The following is a 23844-nucleotide window of genomic DNA, read 5'->3' as shown; positions in this document are numbered from 1 at the left end:
ACAAAGATCACAGATCCCCAACTCCCACTCAAACAGGTATTTGCTCTGGTTTAAAGTGTACACAAGGGTTCAGAGTATTCAAAAGTCCTGAATGTGATTTAGCAGACAGTGCACCATGTCTGCTGGGTGGATATTTTGTGTGTTTGTGTGCGTATGTTATATTTCAGGGTCTTTTGAGACCCTGGTCACCACAAAAGGCGATGGGAAATTGGTAGGTCTACTTTTGCTATCCTAATTTATGTTTTGCTGCACTAATAAAGTGCCTTATAATCATTATCACATTAGCGGTGATCAGTAACATTCTGAGCTACAGTATGTCTTCAATGTCAATACATTTTCAAATCCCTGTTGATGGGGAAAACAGTTTATCTGTACAGTAATACGTCCTCTTATGCCCCTCCAGGACAGTGAAACCAGCACGGCCAGACTCCTAAAGGTATTGGAACAATGTTGCTAAAAGTCGGCTATGCCAATAGTAGATTACATATAGCAGTGGTTCTCAATCAGGGGGCTGGGGCCAACTGGGGGGCCTCAGCAAACTTCATTTCAAATCATTTAATTTCAAATTTATATTCAATAATGACAACTCTCAGAATAGTTTTAGTATGTTGATGTATTTGGTCTTGGTGGACTAGATCTGCTACGCACACTGCTGCTGCTACAAAGCAAATACAGACTTGCGATTGCCAATAGATACCAATAGGCCCTATTTTAAAGATCTGAAACGCAAGTATCAAGCGCGAAGCGCAAGTAACTTTAATTAATGTAATTGGAATTTATCAACAAATGTCAGTTGTATGTTCAAAAACAAGCAGCACTGTCATAATAACAGCAGAAAATAACTACCGGTATTACTAAGAGTAAACATCCAAGCCAATAATAAAAAAGCCTTTAAGTCAAAAAGTTTGAGAACCACTGATGTACTACTGATGTTGAAAGTAGTCAAGTAATTCACAATACATGAAGTAGGCTATTTTTTGTGTGTTTTAGCGTGACTATACTAACCTTTTACAAACTTTCTAAACATATAATTGCCATACAAAATAAATGTTCCTGTTGCCTCCTAACAGAAGCGAAGTGTGAGCAGTGGTAAGGTGGGAAATCTTCATCATCTCACACAATTGTATCAAGACTTTGTTATTTGAAAGTCCATTTGAAATGAATGTGGGCAGTTAATGAGCTATCTTTACCTGATTTGACCCTTAAAAATACTTATAATGCAGTTAATTTATATAAAGTTAATGAATTATATGTTATTACCTTTTATTCAATTAATTTACTTCACCCAAAAAACACACTGTCGCTCCAAACGCGTAAGACTTTCTTCATGTTCAAAACACAAATGAAGATATTTTAATAAAATCTAAGAGCTTTCTGTCCCTCCATTGACAGCAACTAGGGTTGCCAACTCCAGAAAAGGAAAATACGGTACAATCGTGGTTCTTTATAGGGAAATAAGGGACACCCATCACACGGTGTTTGTCATTTCAGTGTCTGTAAATGTGAATAAAAGGTTCGACATAAACACATTTGTTTTGCTTAACCTATTTATGTACAGTTTAATTCTAAAACGAATTTTAATGTCATACAAAAAATGTCACATTACACACAAACCATTGTTCAAAATAATAGCATTTATCTGAAATAGAAAGCTTTCGTAACATTATACACTAGTTCAAACGTTTGGGGTCAATTCCCAAAAAATTATAATAATTCAAAGAAATTAAAGAAAGTAGTAACCTACATTTATTCAGAAAATATGCATTAAATTAATCAAAAGTGAGAGTAAAGACATCTTTAATGTTACAAAAGCTTTCTATTTCAGATAAATCTCCTTTGAAATTTCTATTCTTCGAAGAATCCTGAATTTTTTTTTTAAACATTACTAATAATCAGAAATGTTTCTTGAGCAGCAAATAACATCAGCATATAATTTCCTCAGGAAGATTGCATGTTTTCTTGCGTGGCTGGATGTTGGACACATGAACAATAATCACGTTGTATGAATTCGCCAAAACTGATTTACCGAAATCAAAACCCGGAGAGTGAAAGGGATTTGCCGTTAGCGCGAGTCCGGATCGAACCGGGAGCAACCAGACAGCAGATTCTGTTCGCAAATCAAACAATGATTTGTCCCAAAAGAATGATTAATTCTCAATTTAGAGTTTGTTATTCGTATGGTCTGATGCGCGTGAGGGAGCGCTGTGATTGGATGATGACCGGTGTCGTGATCATTCTCAAGTGTCGTGTTGCATCAGTCAGTGGTTAGATCAGCTTAAAAAGTCAACAAACGGGACAAGGGAGGTCACGTACGGGACAAATAAATTAGGCCCAATGTACGGGACGTCCCGGCTAATACGGGACAGTTGGCAACCCTGCAACTACCACTTTGACGCTTCAAAAAGTTCATTAAGAGATCATAAAACTAGACCATATGAATTAAGCGGTGTAGTAGCCTTAAATTCAATCTGTTCATAAAGTGATCTTGTCTTTTCAGAAAATCTGTCACTCAATTCATATGGATTAGTTTTACGATCTCTTTATGAACTGTTTGAAGCATCACCGTGTCAGTTGCGTAGCTGTTAATGGGGGAACAGAAATATTTTAGATTTTATTAAAAATATCTTCATTTGTGTTCTGAAGATGAACAAAAGTCTTACGGGTTTGGAACGACTTGAGTTAATTAATGACAATTACAATTTTTAGGGGGAACTATCCCTTTAATATTGCTGTGTGTTCATATTTCTGCATGTCATTTTACTGTGGTTATTCATGACATTCAACTTCAATAAAATTTAGTTCATTTACATTATAGGTTATTTGAAATGTTGTAGTGTAGGTGACACTGACCTCAACAAGCTCAACCTTTATCCTGAAATGACCGCAGTCTAAGTCAATAGACAATAGCGGTTGCAACATGTGTTTGTGTCATATTTTGCCCTTTCACTAAAAGTTCTGTGATTTGTGGAGTTCAGATAGTCTTGGAAAGGTTCTTTCAAAGGGTTAGGGTTAGTAACACTTGGTAACACTTTACTTGAAGGGGTGTGCATAAGACTGACATGACACCTTCATAACCATGACATGACTTATGTCATGAATATGAAGTAGGGTTTATGCATGTTTATGACAACTGTCATTAAGTGTCTTTCGCTCAATAATGACATTTTGAATGCAAATATGACATTGTTTAAGATGTCTTTGTTATGACATCTTGACATAAACCCTAACATCATAACCTGTCAGTTTCTTTGTCATGACAACTTGACATTAAATTAAGTTAAACTGTCATTTGGTTGGTATTGACATTGGCTGTCATAAGGCCATTATAACTGTGTCATGAATCTTTTTCGTGACCTCAACTACAGTGGTACAAATTGAACTTGTCATTAAACAGTTATAATGGCTTCATGACAGCCAATGTCAAAACCAACCACCTGATAGTTTAATGTAATGTTAACCAATAAAGCTAAGAAGGTTTCTTAAGTTTGATAATTAATCTGCTATGTCATGTTTATAACAGGTTGTGTTGTCTTAGTAATGTCAAGTTGTCATGACAAAGACACTGACAGGTTATGATGTATTTGTTTATGTCAAGGCGTCATAACAAAGACATCTTAAACAATGTCATATTTGCATTAAAAATGTCATAATTGAGCAAATGACACTTAATGACTGTTGTCATAAACATGCATAAAACTTCCTTCATATTCATAACATGTGTCATGTCATGATTATGAAGGTGTCATGTTAGTCTTATGCACACCCCTTCAAGTAAAGTGTTACCAAATACTTTTGTTGCAACAAGAAGTTTATATATCAGTTGCCAAGCAATGTACCATAGGAAAGAATAGTTGTCATTGTTGAAATGACAAAGTATATCACCCTTACGTTGCATGTTTATTTTTTTTATTCTTTCAGATAGAGGTACAGAGCGTGAAGGTGGACTGTAAAGTCACATCACGTTTCGCCCACACTGTCATGACCACGAAAGCTCTGAATAAGGCCAACGTCTCACAGGAAGTGTCCTTTGACGTGGAGTTACCCAAGAAGTCCTTCATCACCAACTTTAGCATGTCAGTCCTTTCCCATCGGAACTCAGCATGAGCCAAAAGAATCTACTGCATTTCGGTTTTATAAATTATTGCAACTAATGTTGTGACATTTTTGGATTTTCAGGGAGATTGATGGCAAGACATATACAGGTGAAGTGAAGGAAAAAGAGAAGGCCAATAAACAGTATCAGAAGGCTGTGTCATCTGGCCAGACTGCTGGTTTAGTCAAGTGAGGAGAATAAAACAGGAAGACACTTGCTTTTTGCTCAAATCCTACACACTTAATTTGTGTTCTGGTATTCCAGGGCTTCAGGTAGAAAAATGGAGAAGTTTTCTGTTTCTGTGAACGTCGCAGCAGACAGCAGTGTCATATTTATTCTCACCCATGAGGAACTTCTTCAGCGACAGTTTGGCAAATATGAGCTCATGATCAGAGTCAAACCCAAACAGCTGGTTCAGCACTTTGAGGTTCATTGTTAACTGACTTCAGCAGATTTTAACTGAGAAGCCACATTACATATTTTTAATAAGTGAAGTGGTGGAAAACTTAATGTTCATGGACATGTTACTTGTCAACTATCTGCCTATTAATATTACACAGATCTATTGTTAAAGTATCTTGCAATTTAAAACTAAAATCTAAAACATCTAACAAACAATTTTACAGCATTTTTTAATGCTTTTGTTTAATTAAAATGTTCATGTTGACAGTGAATGTTAACAAACAACGTTTGATCTTAAAACGTATTAGTAAATGCTGAGATTTACATTAAGATTAATAAATGCTGTAGAAGTATAGTTCTAACTAATAACTAATGTTAACAAATAAAAAAGACCGTATTGTAAAGTTCCCACCATTTTTTTCCTCTCTTAATTTGAACACCTTGCATTTAAACAATGAATGACTTGTTGTTGACTGAATTCATATTATGCAATCATAATTAAAGGCTAAAATAAGTGAATAATTAGTCCTGTCTCTCATCCTCAGATTGTGGTAGATATCTATGAGCCTCAAGGAATTGCGTTTGTGGACGCCTATGGTACATTCATCACCAATGAGCTGCTTCCTCTAGTGGAGAAAACTGTCAGTGATAAGAAGGTGACTATTCAAAAACATTGGATGAATGGATGCCACTTAGTGTAAAGCATTATTAGTATACTAGCTAAAAAGAATCTCTGCTAGACAATAATAATGGTAGTAACGATAATAATATCAAATTTTAACCTTTGTTCAGGCCCATGTGTCCTTCTCTCCAACACTGGACCAACAGAGGAAATGCTCTGAGTGTGACGGTACACTCATTGATGGAGATTTCTTCATTAAGTATGATGTCAACCGTGCTCATGACATTGGTGATATTCAGGTTAGATTTCATAATGATTATAAAGACATGCATGAAAAAAAAGTAAAAATGACAACTGGATCGGCAGCATCCTGATGATGAAAAGCTTCAACAATCGAACCTAAATCTTTGTGGATTCAGGTCAGTGTCCCACAGAGGTTGCTTTTTTTATAGCGGAGCCACTCAAAGTCTTTCAGACACTCTTTTTGAAAACTGTAAGCCTTCTTTTTCGCTGGTGGATCCACATGCACCCCATGATTGGCATCTCCAACTCTGCGAGTTACATTATCTGTAACTTACAAATAAAAAAATCTCTCAGTGTTCTTTTCATTTTCTCTCTTCGACTCTACATTTTGCGCGGTAATTAGCTCCCAGTCATGTGACATCGGAGCGCAGCGAAAGGGAGTGAGTGACGGCTAATATTAACCAAAATCAGCATAAAGTTAAGAATGTAAAGATAAAGTTTAATTGATTATGTGAAGTTTAATAGAACGGTGGACTGTGTCAGCTCACAGCTGGCAATAATTAGTGAATGTTTTGAAGAGAAATGAAAACAGATCACACCACAACAATCATTGCATCCGCACAAATGTTCTCAAATAGCAAAATAATGCTTCGCAAAAAATAAAGTGAAGATGACGAATGAATAACAAGAAAGAACTTGAGAGCTACACCGTAAAAAAAATCTGTAGAAATTACTGTATACTGGCAGCTGATTGCCAGTAACTTACTGTAGTTTTAAATTGATGTTATTTACTGGCAACAGTTTGTTCAAAGTTAAATGAACATTAAACATTAACAAGTCTTTATCTTTACAGAATAAAACTAAAATAACAGCCTCATGCAAAGCATTCTGGGAACCAAAATCTGAAGGAAAAAAAAAACAGAAAAAGGTTGATGAAGATTTCTGGTTCCCAGAATGCTTTGCATTAGATTGTTATTTTATAATTTTATTCTGTAAAGACAAAGACTTGTTAATGTTTAATGTTCATTTAACTTTGAACAAACTGTTGCCAGTAAATATACATCAATTTAAATCTACAGTAAGTTACTGGCAAACAGCTGCATAACTACAGCAATTTTTTTACAGTGTACTGAGCAGATTCTCACTACCGGTATTTTAAACACCTCTTAAACACCATTATTTTCAACAGAAATCCCTGTGATAGGCTACAATACTCAATGCTGAAAAAACAAGTTGTGAATAGATACATTGGCAGCGCCATTGATTTCACATGACATGAATATAACAACCAGAGCGCTTTAATTGATTTACTTTTCTGTTTTATGTAACGATACAAATTATATGTAACACAAAGTAATAGAACTAGTATATTAATCCTGCATGCAATGAATACAAATATATTAGTTGCATTGACATGACCAGGCAGCCCCAGTATGTCAATGCAACTAATATACTGTACACAATTGACACGATGGCCTGACAGACTGGCAACAAGTGTGTTGTGCTGCTCGGTCCGATCCACTTTCAACAGGAATCAGAAATCGCTTACTGCACCTTTATATCTCAGTCATTAGTCCATTCTCTCTTCCATCTCCTTTACTCTTTGTACTTTTCTCTTTAATATAAATAAATAAATAAATAAATAAAGTGTGTGTGTGTCATCTACAGGTTGTCAATGGCCACTTTGTGCATTTTTTTGCACCAGCCAGTCTTCCACGAGTACCGAAGATGGTTGTTTTTGTGATAGACAACAGCTACTCTATGGTGGGAAACAAAATGAGTCAGGTGAGTTAAATGAGAAAATACTGTTGTCAATAGATTGTCAGTACTGTGGACAGATAATTTGTCTGTTTGTTTCCGAAATGAGACCAAAGAGGCCCTAGTGACCATTCTGGGTGAACTCCCAGAGGATGACTACTTTGCGATCATCGTCTTTTCAACCAACTTTGTTGTATGGCGGCCAAATTTAAGTAAAGCAACAAAGGAAAATGTGCATGCAGCCCAGGAATATGTCAAAACAATTGAAGTTATTGGTGGTAAGTATGAATATGAAATGCATGAACTGAAATTATCACTGAGCAAATTATAAACAAGATTAATTTGGTGCAATCCATATCTGAAAACAGACCATGATAGGCCGAAGCAAGTCGCTATACCCACGACGCCATAGTAACAAGTGCCTGTCCGTGTGAAATCTCTGCGCACACCAAGACGAAAGCACCTGAGCCCCTGGAGTTCAAGATACAGCTTTTCATTACTACTGGAGTCGCTAGTTTGCTAAGCTTCCGGCACACTCTGTGTCCGAATTCACTAACTCGATTTCATTCACTCTTTCAAGTGAATTACACTGAACAAAATTATAAACGCAACACTTCTGTTTTTTCCCCCATTTTTAATGAGCTGAACTCAAAGATCTAAGACTTTTTCTATGTACACAAAAGACCTATTTCTCTCAAATATTGTTCACAAATCTGTCTAAATCTGTGTTAGTGAGCACTTCTCCTTTGCTGAGATAATCCATCCACCTCACAGGTGTGGCATATCAAGATGCTGATTAGACAGTATGATTATTGCACAGGTGTGCCTTAGGCTGGCCACAATAAAAGGACACTCTAAAATGTCCAGTTTCACTGTATTGGGGGGTCCGGGGGGGACCACCTCAACATTTGAGAGAAATAGGCCCTTTGTGTACATAGAAAAAGCATCATCCAGCAGACTTTTACAGACAAATAAACATGAATTTCTCTGTCCAGGTAATGAGGAGAACAAGTGAATATTGTTCAGTTACTACCGACATTGTAACAAATTAAAAGCAGATTGAAAATCGGCAAAGTTACTCTATAAGCATCTAAAATGTGTTAGTCATTATTTTAGACCTGCAAACGTCTACACTGAAAAAAAACCTGGATATTACTTCCAGATATAAAGTTATGACAAAATAAAAAATTTCTACATCACTAATAAAATGTGTGACATGAGCACCTTTTGCTTTTGTCTCAGGTACAGAATTGCATGATGCTGTCATTCATGGTGTGGAGATGCTGTATGAAGAACAGCGTAATGGTACATCCCCAGAGAATATGGTACTGATGATCATTTTGCTGACTGATGGGGAACCAAACCGATGTATGTATGCACATACCAACAACCATTTAATGTTTCCAGACTAAGGGTGCTTTCACATCTGTAGTTCGGTTCATTTGGTCCGGATCAAGGGCGAAAAATTATACTTTGTATCATTTTCAGGCGTTTTGGTTCCTTTTCACACCACACTGATTTCTCTGGTACGAATCAGTTGATGAAACGAACCAAAATGCAGTCACATGACAACATCCACATCACTCGTTGGCCAGATGTGTCTTGGACATATTTCCACAACTGCACTTCGATTGGTCAGAATTAACGTGCGGGAAAATTCCAACAGAACTCCTGGAAGTAAACAAAGAGGAGCAAAATCCGGCAGACATGCGGAGAATTCGCTCACAATGTATGTTCAGAATCAGCACAAGCTTTATCCTTTCGCAAATCCCCTCATAAACAACAAAGTCTAGATGCGATATAAATGAGAGATTCACTGTGCAGTGCGGACATCTTCAGTGTTTATGAGGAGGGTTTTAGTGAGAGTGCAGAACGTAAGTCATGGCTTAAAGGGAGCGCTATTGACAATCTAAATAATAGTTTTGTTGGACTACGGCAGCTGGTTTAGTCCAAAAATGCGCAGTTCTTTGGCATTTGGGTCTGTTCGAGGTCGGATCACGTTCTCACCACAAACGAACCGCTCCAGAGTTCGTTTGAAAGCGTACCGAGACCACCTCTTCGAGGATGTCTCGGTACGCTTGTTTGGTCTGCTTTTGGTGCGCACCCGAGTGCGATTGCTGCATTCACACCTGCCCAAACAAACCACACCAAGGGGGAAAACGAACTGTAGTGCGATTCAACCGAACTAAATGAGGCAGGTGTGAAAGCACCCTAAGAAAGGTAAAAAAAAGCTGGGCTGAGGGCTCAAGAGCAGACTATAGATTAACTAATGTTATTTGTAGCTGTCATTTCTGATGCCTGTTGTCATCTGTGATGGTAAATTTGAATCATAAATTTTACTTATTTTTAGGGCCAAGATCACTTCCCGAGATCCAAGAGAGCATTCGTAATGCAATTAATGGGAATATCACTCTGTTCAGTTTGGCCTTCGGTAACGATGCAGACTATGGATTTTTGGATACATTGAGCAAGCAGAACAATGGCCTTGTTCGCAGGATTTATGAGGACTCCGATGCTCCGCTTCAGCTACAGGTATTAAAACTGGGGTCTTTGCAAAACATTGATTCCTTTTAAATGATTAAAGTTAGTTTTTTTTCTTCTTCCAGTTAACAGCTATCTTCATTCAAACAATCTCATAAATCACTTTAAGAATAATAAAGTCCTAAAAACGTAAAGATACATTTTTCACACGTTAGTAATACCTTCCATTTATGGAATATTGTACTATATTACCATTATTATTGTTTTCTACCAAGGGGTTTTATGAAGAAGTGTCAAGTCCTCTACTTGCAGAGGTGAAAATTCACTATCCGGAAAACACTGTTAACTCATTGACAAGAAGCCATTTTAAACAGCTATTCAACGGCTCGGAGATCACGGTCGCTGGGCGCCTTAATGACTTAAATGACATAAACAACTTTGCAATTGAAGTGTCCGCACAAGGGGTGAGTAAATAATCTATAGTTCCAGACACACATAGTCCATAGTAATAATAGTAATTTGTATAGAAATCTGTTTTAAAAGTGGACATTGGGTGTATGTGAGACAAAAAGCATCTCCTTGTAAGCATAAAAAAAAAAAAATGCCTTTCTGATGCAGATAATTTTAAGGGGCACACTTCTCAGCCATTGGTTGGAGATAGATAGCTCTGCCCCAAACTCACACCATTGGTTGAGCCATTGTTGCTATGTCAGGCTTATTAAAGTTGTTGCTGCATATTAAGCTGGAGAGGAGCAATTATTCTAACAATTGAATTATATTATCATTAATATCGATTATCACATTCTCAGTGAACTTCCATCATTATCAGTGGTGAGCTTGTTTGGGGGACTAATCCTGCTTTGTTGTTTTTTTTGCAACAGTTTGAAAATAATTTTGAGTTGAAAGGTCAGACAAATGCTCAGAAGTGGGAAACCATATTTCCTGATGAAGAGTATATTTTTGGGGACTTCATTGAGCGTCTCTGGGCGTATCTGACCATCCAGGAGCTCCTGGATAAGAAGTCAGTTCCTAACCTAAAACTCTCAAAGATCAACAAGTCTTCTTACATAGTTAACCTAATGAGAAAATGACTAGTATAAATGCAATTTGTCTGAATTATTTTTACTGATTTTAATTGGGTCTGACTTTATTCATAATCTTTTAACCAGAAGATTTGATATAAGTCCAATTATAATACAAACATATTTTCTGACAGAGACATAGGTACACCAGAGGAGAAAGGAAATACCACTGCTGCTGCTTTAAGCCTTTCATTAAAGTACAACTTTGTTACGCCGCTTACCTCCATGGTCGTCACTAAACCTGAAGATGAGACCAAAAACAACATGTTCATTGCCGACAAGCTAACTGAAGGTATGACTAAACTGTCAAATAGCAAACAGAGGTTTGCAAAAACTCATGGAAATGGCACATAAATCTCAGAGGACAAGCCCATACATTTAAAAACAGAGTTCCAGTGTTCTCGATGATTTTGTTGATGTTTATTCAGTTTTATGGCACTTACTCTTTTCTCAACACTCATCCACAGAGGAACGAAGAACTCTTGACAGAAATATTGGTAAGCCATTACACTAGCACTTATTAATCTGGTTAAGTCTGACATCACTATCAGTTTCCGCTCCTTCATAATCCAAAAGCAAACAACAAATGTTCTAAAATACAATCACAAAGTGCGAAATCTAGTTGGCCAGGCAGTGATTAATTGTTTATGAATCGTTTAAATACTGGTGTCCGGGACGCCATGAGCTTGGAGACTATAGTGTACTAATGAGCAAATTAGAGTTTAAAGCTTTCTTTTATATTTGACATTGTTTAAAACCAAGTGAACTGTTGTGGTGCATTTATTTGATCTTATTTGCAGGTTTAATACCGGCCAGCTACTCACACTCATATCGGAGCTATGCACCTACATATTATGGTAAATGTTAAAACCATGCACTGGCCATGTGAAATGTAGGTAAAGATTCATAAGTCACATCAGCAGTGTTATTCTTACAATTTGTCAATGTGATAGTTGATGGAGATCCACACTTCATCATTGAGCTGCCAGAAAAGAATGATGCTCTGTGCTTCAACATTGATGACGAACCTGGTACCATCTTCAACCTGGTGAGAGACCCGCTTACAGGTAAAAACAACCTGCTATTTTAGCAGAAATGTACATAGGGCTGGGGTAAACGATTATTAACTAAACGATTAGTTGGTCGATTATTTTATCGATTAGTCGACTAATCTAACGACTAATTGGACGATTGATATAAAGATTATTTTTCTGCTGCTCGATTAATAAAAAAACATAATGTATCTCAAATAAATACGAACTAGCGTACTGAATCATGATACTGTATAAGCTGGCTAAAGTTAGTCTAATGTTATGTATTTGAACACCGTCATTAGAACTCTATAACCGCAAAATCGTGTTATTAAAATATTTTGTACAAACATTTTTTATCATAGAGAATGTTTAAATACTAATATCAGCTTACGAGGGAAACGGAGGCGGATTTAGTGGTGCTTCTGCTACTGCTGGAGATGATTCGGGAGAGTCTGTCCCCCTTTACCGATCAGAGCGCGCGCTGACACGGAGCAAAGCCTTGTTTATACTCGACGCGTCCGCACGAGCGAGAGGCAAAAATGACGCGTTGGGTGCGCAAGACCGCCAAGACCCCATTTCGCTTGGCTGTGTGCACGGCTTCAACAGCGCGCGCGCGCCGCGTCCGCGGATGAACGACTGCAAGCCGAATCTGCCCGAGCCGTACGTCTCACCGCACCGGCACCCAGTTTGCGCGTCTAAATTGCAAAGGTTTTTTTTTTTTGTTAAGGATTTGTTTACTGTGTGTGATTCATTTAATGGAAAGCACATTCACTTCTAGTGGTCTTCGTCCTCCATTCTGCAATGTTTTGGTCTCCCACGTGTGTTGGCGAGCTGTACTGCCGGAAACGGTGCAAAAAATAAATAAATGAAGAAGTGTCGACGCAAAAATATGGCGTCGACGTAATTTTGACGTCGAAGCGTCGACGTCATCGACGCGCCGCTACAGCCCTAACATTAACATTCCTCAGGCATAGCTTTATAGAACACAGTTCTTCTATCGTAAACGTGGTTCCCCCTCCTGGCATTATTGATTCATATTAAATCTAGGTTTAAACTATTCAACATTTTTATTTGAATTGTGGCTCTCCCAAGCTGTCAAGTGCAGCTTTCCAAGCTCCGTTCTTCAGCAAAATGGTAACAACAAAAACTCCAACATAACATAACAGAAATCTTTCCCTTTACTCAAATCAGCAATTGGATTGTCCAGGCTATAGCCACGGCTTATCAGGTGCGCAATTTGCCTTCACCTATGGCTGTGAGGGCACATTCCACCAGGAGCATGGCCTCCTCGGTGGCGCTCCTTTCTGGCGTCTCGCTTCAGGAGATCTGCGAGGCGGCCGGGTGGGCCACCCCGCACACCTTCATACGTTTCTACAGTCTGCAACTCCCCGTGACGCCTGGCGCCAGAGTGCTCGCGTCCTAAGTGTGCCTCGTTTTTTCAGCTTCACACTAGGGCGGGCGTGATTACGGTGTGGCATAGTGGGCATTTCGTTCCCCTTAGTGTCGTCACGACGACGACGCAGTGCGAGTTCCCTCGAAGGGGAACGTCTCGGGGTTACGACTGTAACCCTTGTTCCCCGAGAAGGGAACGAAACACTGCGTCTCGTCGCCACACCTATCACGGTCAGAGCGCTTGCTTCATCGCAAAAGAGCTAATGTGTGTGTGTGCCGGCGTCCCTTTGTATCTTCCGGTTACCGCCGGAGCCGGAGCTCGCCGCCGGCTCTCATTGAAAATGAATGGCTTCCGGCCACTTAGACGCTCTCGCCGGCGGCGGTGTGAACGCACAGTGAGTGTCGTCACGACGACGACGCAGTGTCTCGTTCCCTTCTCGGGGAACAAGGGTTACAGTCATAACCCGAGACGTTTTTTTGTTTGTTTTTATGCATAGACTGGTTTTGCACCGTTGAAGAAACCTAAGAAGTAGCGTAAGAAACCTCCCTACTAAATTGAGCTGCGCAGCACGCACTATTTATGAACTCAGACCAATAATAGACAGCACAGTAAGTTCAGAGCAGGTTTAGGCCCTGTCCCAAATTGCACACTTTATATGCACTTTCGGTCTAGTGGATTTACAATGGCTGCCGTGTGCGCGTGTCCATTAAGTCCATGAGACCGTATGGTGTCCCTTTTGTCATTTTCAGTTTCAGAAGGGTGACTCGCGAGCTTTGCGATCGATATGCGCCCTCGATGCGCACTTTTGCTGAGCCCGCACTGGTGCATGTTTCGCAGCAGACTTCTTCCCGACAGTCAAAGCGGCGTATCGTCACAAAAGTCCGGACTCGTAGGAAGACCGCGAGTGTTTAGGGTGCCATTTGGTGCCATTCACCGCAGTCCAATCTCGATCACGCGACAAGGTTAAAACACAGAGCTGGGAGATCAAGTGAGAAAAAGTCTGCATTCGCCATGGTATTAATAACACTGCTGCGAGATCAAGCGAGATGGATATCTATGTCTATATTTAATATGATGACAAAAAATATTCTTTGTTCATCCTTCAAAGATTGTCCCCATTTTAAAAACTAAAAGTTGTTGGCAAACACTTGGTGGCAAACAAACACTTTAATTTAAAAATAAAAAAGACATGAAATTACCACTATAGCCAGTAGATGGTGGCAGCAGAACATTATTGGCTTATTAGCCAATTCAAGAAAAACTGAAAAAGCAGACGACAGTCAACGTTGTTTAACATGTTTAAATCAAAAACAACCTTTTCTATTTTTCCATCACCACTAGGCTAGGGCAAACAAAGTGCACAAATGTTATATTAAAATCTGTATTATCTGACGTTATACAATAATCATAACCAATGACAGAATGCAAGAGGACACTATGTCTGTTGTTATCTTCTGAGCTATTCTGAAGTTCAATGTTTTAGTATTTTTTTCATTTGTTTCTTTGGTGCTCCACAGGTATTTTGGTAAATGGCCAAACCATTGGCGATAAGAAAGTCATCCCTGGGGAAAAAGTAAACACCTATTTTGGGCGCTTTGGAATCGTTCATGAGAAGTTTGGTATCAGATTGACAGTGAGCACAAAAGAGATCTCAGTGTCGGATGAGGGCAAACAAGCAAAACTCTTCTGGACTGATACTGCCACGGTTAAAGGGCCCAAGTAAGATGCAGGATCTCGTGTGCTTCTCAATCGGAAGGCTGTATCCTAAGGCTGCATATCTTTCTCGGCTGCCACGTCATCAAGCTCCGTCAAAGAAGGTCTCAAATTGAAATATTAGAAGGCAGCCTTCGTTTTGCGTCCTTCATTCAGCTCATTTTCGCGTCCTTAAATCCCCCACAATTATTTGCACATTCTTGAAAAAGAACTGACGGAAAACGATTCGGCACTTCATGTATACATTATACTGTATTTGTCTTACATTTCATAATGAACTTAGACAAGGTTCATTATGAAATGTAAGACAAATACAGTATAATGTTTTCGGTGATGTATCTTTTGTTTTGGTTTAAATTAATCACTTAATACTAAACTGGAAGACCACAGATGGCTGTCATTCACTGTATTGCATTAATATAAAGATTTTTAAATGAAAGTATTTTTCCAAGATTAACCCTTTTAATGCATGAATTATGAAAACCTCAGTCAGGATTTTTTTCCTATGTGTTTTTATTGCTCTTAGGGCATGAAAAACAAGATTTGATTTTTAATGTTTTTTTTTTACAAATTTTCCAAAGAGATTTTCAGGTGTCCACTTGAGTGGACAGCATGCATTTATGGTTTAAACTGAAGAGATACTATATTAAACATAATACAATAATCAAACAGATAAAGTATGTGTATTTAACAAACTAATCAATACAATTATATCAAATCATGTGAAAACTATCAAATATATACAAAAAATATAAATTCGAAATATTGCAAATGCGATTGATCTTCATACAAGTTGCACTTCGTGTATCTTTGATATCAGAACATGAGGACGTGATTCCATCAGAAATTTCTACAGCCTGTCAAGGTACAACAGTGGAAACCACTCAGATGCCCCCTCCAGTGTGCCAGAGTATGTCAATTTACCTTTATTAGCTGATAATTCTGATTATGTTCAAGATAGACACATTTCTAGCATAGGCCTCTTCTGAGAAAACCTAGCGATACGTATTTTTCAATCTCATCTGAAATTAGCAGTGTTGGGGCATGCATAACGCATTCAGATTACTTTTTTGATGTTACAAGTAAAGTAATGTGTCACAAGTAACGTGCATTACATAATCAGATTTGTTTTAATGTTACGAGTAAAGTAATGTATTACAAGTAACATGTATTACCTAATCAGACTACTTTTTGATCTAACAAGTAAAGTAATTAATTACAAGTAATGTGCATTACGTAATCAGATTACTTTTTGTTGTTACGAGTAAAGTAACGCATTACAAGTAACATGCATTACGTAAACAGATTACTTTTTGGTCTAACAAGTAATGCATTACATAATTAGATTACTTTTTTGATGAAATGAGTAAAGTAATACATAAGTCACATAAATGATGTAATCACATAACTTTTTTCGATGTCAATGAAATTAACATTCTAATAATACAAATACATTTATTTACAGTAAAAAAACGTCACTGCAGATTAAGTATTTTCAAAAACAATATTCACAGTATAAGTATGAATTGTAGCTGAAATATAGCCATTGATGCATGAGGTCCACTATAGTGGACAGGTGATTAATCAGATTTTTCTCCCAATCTAAAATCAAAACTTGGAAAAATTTTACTGTCATATGACTCATTAGATATTGCTTGATGCTGCAATATTTTTTTTACCTACAAGAGTCTCCTAGGATAGAAGGAATGGGTGGATATTCCGGAGCAACTTGGCATGTCTGACTGACCATTGGCCATCTTGGTTTGGAGGGGGAAAAACTCGAAACACAACAGCTTGCAACTTGGTTGCAATGTATAGGATGATCCACCAGGGTCCACTGAAGAGATTGATGTGCAACTTTGCCATCAAAACCCTTGCAAATTCAAGAAAATGCTTTTTTAATAGCTGTCCACTGTAGTGACCACTATGCATGAAAGGGGGTTAGTTCACCCAATAATGAAAATGATGTCATTAATGACTCTCCCTCATGTCGTCCCAAGCCCGTAAGACCTCCGTTCATCTTCAGAACACAGTTTAAGATATTTTAGATTTAGTCCGAGAGCTTTCTGTCCCTCCATTGTAAATGTGTGTACGGTATACTGTCCTTGTCCAGAAAGGAAATAAAGACATCATCAAAGTAGTCCATGTGACATCATTGGGTTAGTTAGAGTGTGTGGAAGCATCGAAAATACATTTTGGTCCAAAAATAACAAAAACTACGACTTTATCCAGCATTGTATTGTCTTCCGGTTCTGTTGTCGAGCCGCGTTCACGAGTCCGGAGTGACCCTAAATCTAAAATATCTTAAACTGTGTTCCGAAGATGAACGGAGGTCTTACAGGCTTGGAACGACATGAGGGAGAGTCATTAATGACATCATTTTCATTTTTGGGTGAACTAACCCTTTAAGTTTTAATAGTATTTTGTGCTGTGACAGTTGGGGCAGGAACATGTGTGACGTAGCCCTGCGCACTTAATAGACCAACTCATTCCGGCGTTTAATGCTGAGGATAGCCTACAAGCCTCACTTCTACAAGTCTGGACTAGGAAGGACACAGCCTCACTAGGATACAGCCTTCCTTTGAGAAGCACACATCACTTTTCACTTCATTCATGTCAGGTCATTGTGAGCTAACTAAAATGTGTACTCTTCAAAAGGAGTTAGAAAAAGACTAAACCTCCTCACAGAACTTTGTCCTTCTTTCTCCAGCATGGATCTGCAGGTGATCAAAGATCGCAGTTTAACAGTGACCCTGAGGAACTCAGTCAAGTTTCTTATTATCCTGCACAAAGTCTGGCAGAAACATCCGTATCATCAAGACTACCTCGGGTTCTACACTCTGGACAGTCACCTCTTTTCAAGCAATGTCCATGGCCTGCTTGGTAAAACACTTAAAGAACTTACTACAATCTAAAGTATATGTCATATTAAAGAATTTTTCAGGTAATGTACAAGTAAAGCTCAATCGACATCATTTGTGGAGTAATGTTGATTGGAAGGAAGGAAGGAAGGAAGGAAGGAAGGAAGGAAGGAAGGAAGGAAGGAAGGAAGGAAGGAAGGAAGGAAGGAAAGAAGGAAAGAAGGAAGGAAGGAAGGAAAGAAGGAAGGAAGGAAGGAAGGAAGGAAGGAAGGAAGGAAGGAAGGAAGGAAGGAAGGAAGGAAAGAAGGAAGGAAAGAAGGAAGGAAGGAAGGAAAGAAGGAATGAAAGAAGGAAAGAAGGAAGGAAACGGAAGGAAGGAAGGAAGGAAGGAAGGAAGGAAGGAAGGAAGGAAGGAAGGAAGGAAGGAAAGAAAGAAAGAAGGAAGGAAAAGGAAGGAAGGAAGGAAGGAAGGAAGGAAGAAAGGAAGGAAGGAAGGAAGGAAGGAAAGAAAGAAAGAAAGAAGGAAGGAAGGAATAAAGGAAGGAAAAGGAAGGAAGGAAGAAAGGAAGGAAGGAAAGAAAGAGGGAAGGAAGGAAAAGCAAGGAAGGAAGAAAGGAAGGAAGGAAGGAAAAGGAAGGAAGGAAGAAAGAAAGGAAGGAAGGAAGGAAGGAAGGAAAAGGAAGGAAGGAAGAAAGGAAGAAAAAGGAAAGCAGGAAGGAAATAAGGAAGGAAGAAAGGAAGGAAGGAAAGGAAGGAAAAGGAAGGAAGGAAGGAAGGAAGGAAGGAAGGAAGGAAAGAAGGAAGGAAGGAAGGAAAAGGAAAGCAGGAAGGAAATAAGGAAGGAAGGAAGGAAGGAAAAGGAAGGAAGGAAGGAAGGAAAGAAGGAAGGAAGGAAGGAAGGAAAAGGAAGGAAAAGGAAGGAAGGAAGGAAGGAAGGAAAAGGAAGGAAGGAAAAGGAAGGAAGAAACAAAGGAAGGAAGGAAGGAAGGAAAAGGAAGGAAGAAAGGAAGGAAAAGGAAGGAAGAAACGAAGGAAGGAAGGAAGGAAAAGGAAGGAAGGAAGAAAGGAAGGAAGGAAAAGGAAGGAAGAAACGAAGGAAGGAAGGAAGGAAAAGGAAGGAAGAAACGAAGGAAGGAAGGAAGGAAGGAAGGAAGGAAAAGGAAGGAAGAAAGAAAGAAAGAAAGAAAGAAAGGAAGTAAGGAAGGAAGGAAGGAAAGGAAGGAAGAAAGGAAGGAAGGAAGGAAGGAAGGAAGGAAGAAAGGAAGGAAGGAAGGAAATGGAAGGAAGGAAGGAAAGGAAGGAAGGAAAGAAAGAGGGAAGGAAGGAAAAGGAAGGAAGGAAGAAAGGAAGGAAGGAAAGAAAGAGGGAAGGAAGGAAAAGGAAGGAAGGAAGAAAGGAAGGAAGGAAGGAAAAGGAAGGAAGGAAGGAAGGAAATGGAAGGAAGGAAGGAAAGGAAGAAACGAAGGAAGGAAAGAAGGAATGAAAGAAGGAAGGAAGGAAGGAAGGAAAGAAGGAAGGAAAAGGAAAGCAGGAAGGAAATAAGGAAGGAAGAAAGGAAGGAAGGAAAGGAAGGAAAAAGGAAGGAAAGGAAGGAAGGAAAGAAAGAGGGAAGGAAGGAAAGGAAGGAAGGAAGGAATGAAGGAAGGAAAAGGAAGGAAGGAAGAAAGGAAGGAAGGAAAGAAAGAGGGAAGGAAGGAAAAGGAAGGAAGGAAGAAAGGAAGGAAGGAAGGAAAAGGAAGGAAGGAAGAAAGGAAGAAAGGAAGGAAATGGAAGGAAGGAAGAAAAGGAAGGAAGAAACGAAGGAAGGAAAGAAGGAATGAAAGAAGGAAGGAAGGAAGGAAGGAAGGAAGGAAGGAAGGAAGGAAGGAATGAAGGAAGGAAGGAAGGAAGGAAGGAAGGAAGGAAAAGGAAAGCAGGAAGGAAATAAGGAAGGAAGGAAAGGAAGGAAAAGGAAGGAAGGAAGGAAGGAAGGAAGGAAGGAAGGAAGGAAGGAAGGAAGGAAGGAAGGAAGGAAGGAAAAGGAAGGAAAAGGAAGGAAGGAAGGAAGGAAGGAAGGAAGGAAGGAAAAGGAAGGAAGGAAAAGGAAGGAAGAAACAAAGGAAGGAAGGAAGGAAGGAAGGAAAAGGAAGGAAGGGAGGAAGAAAGGAAGGAAGGAAGGAAGGAAAAGGAAGGAAGGAAGGAAAAGGAAGGAAAGGAAGGAAGAAAGGAAGGAAGGAAGGAAGGAAGGAAAGGAAGGAAGGAAGGAAGGAAGAAACGAAGGAAGGAAGGAAGGAAGGAAGGAAGGAAGGAAGGAAGGAAGGAAGGAAGGAAGGAAGGAAGGAAGGAAGGAAGGAAGGAAGGAAGGAAGGAAGGAAGGAAGGAAGGAAGGAAAAGGAAGGAAGGAAAAGGAAGGAAGAAACGAAGGAAGGAAGGAAGGAAGGAAAAGGAAGGAAGAAACGAAGGAAGGAAGGAAGGAAAAGGAAGGAAGGAAGAAAGGAAGGAAGGAAAAGGAAGGAAGAAACGAAGGAAGGAAGGAAGGAAGAAACGAAGGAAGGAAGGAAGGAAAAGGAAGGAAGAAAGAAAGAAAGAAAGGAAGTAAGGAAGGAAGGAAGGAAGGAAGGAAGGAAGGAAGAAAGGAAGGAAGGAAGGAAAGGAAGGAAGGAAGGAAGGAAGAAACGAAGGAAGGAAGGAAGGAAGGAAAAGGAAGGAAGAAAGGAAGGAAGGAAAAGGAAGGAAGAAACGAAGGAAGGAAGGAAAAGGAAGGAAGAAACGAAGGAAGGAAAAGGAAGGAAGGAAAAGGAAGGAAGGAAGGAAGGAAGGAAAGAAGGAAGGAAGGAAGGAAGGAAGGAAGGAAGGAAGGAAGGAAGGAAGGAAGGAAGGAAGGAAGGAAGGAAGGAAAAGGAAGGAAGGAAGGAAGGAAGAAAGGAAGGAAGAAACGAAGGAAGAAAGGAAGGAAAAGGAAGGAAGGAAGGAAGGAAGGAAGAAAGGAAAGAAGGAAGGAAGGAAGGAAGGAAGGAAGGTGGCGAGGCACTAACAATGGAAGTGAAAGGAGCACTTTGAGGCAATTTTGTTTTTAAAATCAGAAAAGTAGGCTTATAAAATCTTTTATTGTTTCGTCTGTTCTGATTTGTAAAGTTGTTTAAATCATAATGTTTACAGTCATTTTGAGGATTATGGAGTTTCATTGTCATAGCAACAAAGCTGTAAAATTGGATATGACTTTGGACAGAAAAGATTAATAATCTTTTTTTTTTTCACACCAAAATCATGATAACGTAGGCCTACATTTTTACATTGTGTGGCTATACTGTTGAAACAGTGAATATTTTTTAACATTAATAAATTGGCTCAAAAAAAAGGATGGACTACTAGAGGAAAGTCACTTTCTGTGGTAATCAACATTCCACAAATGCGGTCAACTTAGCTAAGCTTCTACTGAGTGCGAAACATTCCTTTAGTAGTGCATTATCAAGCAACACTCTCTGAACTGTGTTCACGGCTCTTTAGGTCAGTTCTACCATGGATTGGAGTTTGAAGTGAGTGAACCGTTTCCAGGAACGGATCCAAAGAAACCGGATGCCATCATGTTTGTTAAGGGACGAGAGCTTGTAGTTACCAGGTGAATTAAAGACACTGTGCAGTTTACCCTTTCTTTGAACATGGAGGGGTCGATTAACATGATTACACTGCATTATTCTGTGTCAACAGGGGCTGGCAGAGAGATTTCAGACAAGATGTGAAGAACGGAGAGCAAGTGCCCTGTTGGTTCGTTCACAATAACGGCACCGGACTGCTGGATGGAGGTCACACAGACTATATCGTCTCTGGCCTCTTCAAGACCATCTAACAATGAGCCTCTAAAGCCAGAAAAATCAATGATTGACAACCGTTATCAAACAGATGATAAGAGAAATAATCAAAATGATCAGGCCATCAGCCTTTAAATGTAATTTGACCACATCATTTGTACCATTATAAAAATATTCTGGTTTATACTAGTAATGATTTTCATGTTATGGCTGATAATAAAATTCCATATTCTAAATAAATTAAAAAATAAAACACTACCAACCAACTAAAATCAATGGTGCAAGTAAAATGTGTGAAATATTTTGTATTGCTGGTTCTATCCCAGGTCAATCATCCTAACAATTTATTTTATTAATAATAATAATAATACATTTGGCTGATTTTGTATGCTGACTTTGGTTGAAAGATTTCAACCAAAGATTTGGACTTTGGTTGAAGAAACACACACAGACACACGGACACACACACACCGTGAATGAAGAGAACACCAACCTGGCCACTAAATCTAAAATGATGACTACACTGTGGCAAACAATCCAAAGGAGACTAGGTCTGAATGATTTATACGAAATACGAATCCTTTTTTTCCAGAAACGTCCGATCTCATCCAGTAAACATTTTCTTGGCCAAATTAATGACCAGATGTTCAGAGTGTTCTTGAACTGTCTGTCGTCAATGGAGCAAATCATTCTCTCAACCACATCTGGTTTACAAGTGTGTTAAATCACTGGCTCCCTGTGCTTATATGGACCACAGCTTTTCATTAGATAGTCATAACACTACACAGACTATGAGTTTAGTCATTTTAAACATTAGTCTTCTTTATATGCTTAGTCTTTTAGTAGTTAAATGTCAAATGTTCCATGTCCATTAATATGAACTCAAAAATCTGTGTGAGTAATAATAATCATGACAAAATAAATAAAAAACCTCCTGAGATCCAGAATAAACATATTTTTTCATGTCATTACATTGTTTAGACTGAGCATAAGAAACAAATGGGAAAAATAAAACATTTTTGGAAGAAACAAAAAAATATTCATTTGTAATGCTATGTCGACTAGTGGACACATGGACTCAGTTGTTAAAAAAATTAAAAGACATTAAATGACATGTATAGGCACGAACAATTGGATTTTTTTTCATTCACCAATCAATTTTAAGGTTTCAGATTTTTTAAGATTTTTTTTAACCAAACTTTCTATAAAGATTATTCTTAACTATGTTATGAAAGATACACCGGAATGAATTGATATACCATTTAACTTTATGCAATATGTGGGTAAAATGGCTATAAATAGGAGGCAACACGTAGTTAATGAAAAAATAAAATAATGGGAGTCATAATTGGCAAGATTTTCATATCTAATATTTCATAGGAATATTAATATAATTTTTTACCCTATTCACGGTGACTTGTTGTGTCTCCCAAAATGCCTCATAAACATGATTCAAATCCTGTTGGACAGTGGACATGTATGAAATCAATGTCCTGTTTTGTAAAAGAAAGTCATATTTTGATTAGAAACCCCATAACGTTTTTATGAGATGTTGATTTATGACAAACAATTAGAAAATGAGTCAGATTTAAATGATAATTACAAAATATTATCATATTTTCCAAATTTGATCACTAAATTAAAGTCAGTCATTTTTAACGACCAAGGTGTCAAGGTGAAACCTCCAAACATTTGGTATCTCAAAAAAAGCCCTGAATGTGCTCGTTTCAGGACATCCAGAATTAAAACTGTGACAAGCATGTTGTCAGAGAAATTCACTAAAATATAATGTCCACTACAGTGGACACAAGTCTATTAATGAGTTCAGGGAGGATAAAATACATTAGAGTGACATTTTATGAAAACTACTCGAGGATGGAATTTGTTGAACATTAATTGAAGTCAATGTTATAACTGGCACATGGAAATGTTGACTTGTGTGTCAGAAATTTAAATATCATTCATTAATAGATAAATAATAATATCGCCACTTACCTTCTCTTGGTGAACTGGGAATGGGTGGTCTTTTTTCACAAATCTCGAAAAAACTTGGGAACCAACGCCCACCAATTTTGTAAACGAGTGGGGCTATCTGAGGGCGGTTGAAAAGATTTACATAAATAAATGAGTTCAGACTGAACTGTTCCTTGACATCCTTGGGTTCCCCAGCAGTTGTGTTTTGCTCCTTAGCTATTGAGCGAACGATGCAATGACTTATTTTAGCCACTTAATCTTCTGGGAAAGAGTGCTAAAAGCAAAAAAAAAAAAAAAAAAGAACTTTGATGCGTCAGAAACCGCTCACTTAACTCATTCCCTTAATGTGGTATTAGCAGGAGTTAAAAAAAAATATTAATCTTCGAAAATGTTTCAAATG

At 38.4% G+C, this 23844-nt stretch overlaps 1 protein-coding gene across 2 annotated transcripts; it reads left to right on the top strand.

Moving 5' to 3' along the window:
* The first annotated feature begins 65 nt into the window (after window positions 1–65).
* On the top strand, window positions 66–21742 carry itih3a.1 (inter-alpha-trypsin inhibitor heavy chain 3a, tandem duplicate 1). 2 transcript variants are annotated; one of them, XM_056236701.1, is made up of 22 exons: window positions 66–211; window positions 404–436; window positions 1071–1094; window positions 3919–4073; window positions 4177–4281; window positions 4358–4520; window positions 5041–5151; window positions 5288–5416; window positions 7029–7145; window positions 7228–7396; window positions 8361–8486; window positions 9469–9650; window positions 9875–10063; window positions 10481–10620; window positions 10816–10973; window positions 11149–11178; window positions 11482–11538; window positions 11635–11748; window positions 14626–14827; window positions 17532–17704; window positions 21169–21280; window positions 21370–21742. In XM_056236701.1, exons 1-22 carry the CDS (start codon window positions 116–118, stop codon window positions 21506–21508), a joined length of 2724 nt encoding a protein of 907 aa, XP_056092676.1. In that variant the 5' UTR covers window positions 66–115; the 3' UTR covers window positions 21509–21742. The 2 variants fall into 2 exon arrangements, with proteins under 2 accessions (XP_056092676.1, XP_056092677.1); XM_056236702.1 differs by lacking the exon at window positions 1071–1094.
* Window positions 21743–23844: the final 2102 nt, after the last annotated feature.

The sequence above is a fragment of the Rhinichthys klamathensis genome, unplaced genomic scaffold (assembly GCF_029890125.1).
Source record: "Rhinichthys klamathensis goyatoka isolate OS25496 unplaced genomic scaffold, OSU_Roscu_1.1 h1tg000461l_1, whole genome shotgun sequence".
NCBI classification, from domain to species: domain Eukaryota; kingdom Metazoa; phylum Chordata; class Actinopteri; order Cypriniformes; family Leuciscidae; genus Rhinichthys; species Rhinichthys klamathensis.
This window is presented reverse-complemented; position numbering and strand designations above follow the sequence as displayed.

Coding starts and splice junctions, on each gene's coding strand:
- itih3a.1 (XM_056236701.1), top strand. CDS start 116: ATGTCTGCTGGGTGGATATTTTGTGTGTTTGTGTGCGTATGTTATATT. Junction 4,521..5,040: donor AGCTGGTTCAGCACTTTGAG/GTTCATTGTTAA, acceptor TCTCATCCTCAG/ATTGTGGTAGATATCTATGA. Junction 11,179..11,481: donor AACTCTTGACAGAAATATTG/GTAAGCCATTAC, acceptor TCTTATTTGCAG/GTTTAATACCGGCCAGCTAC.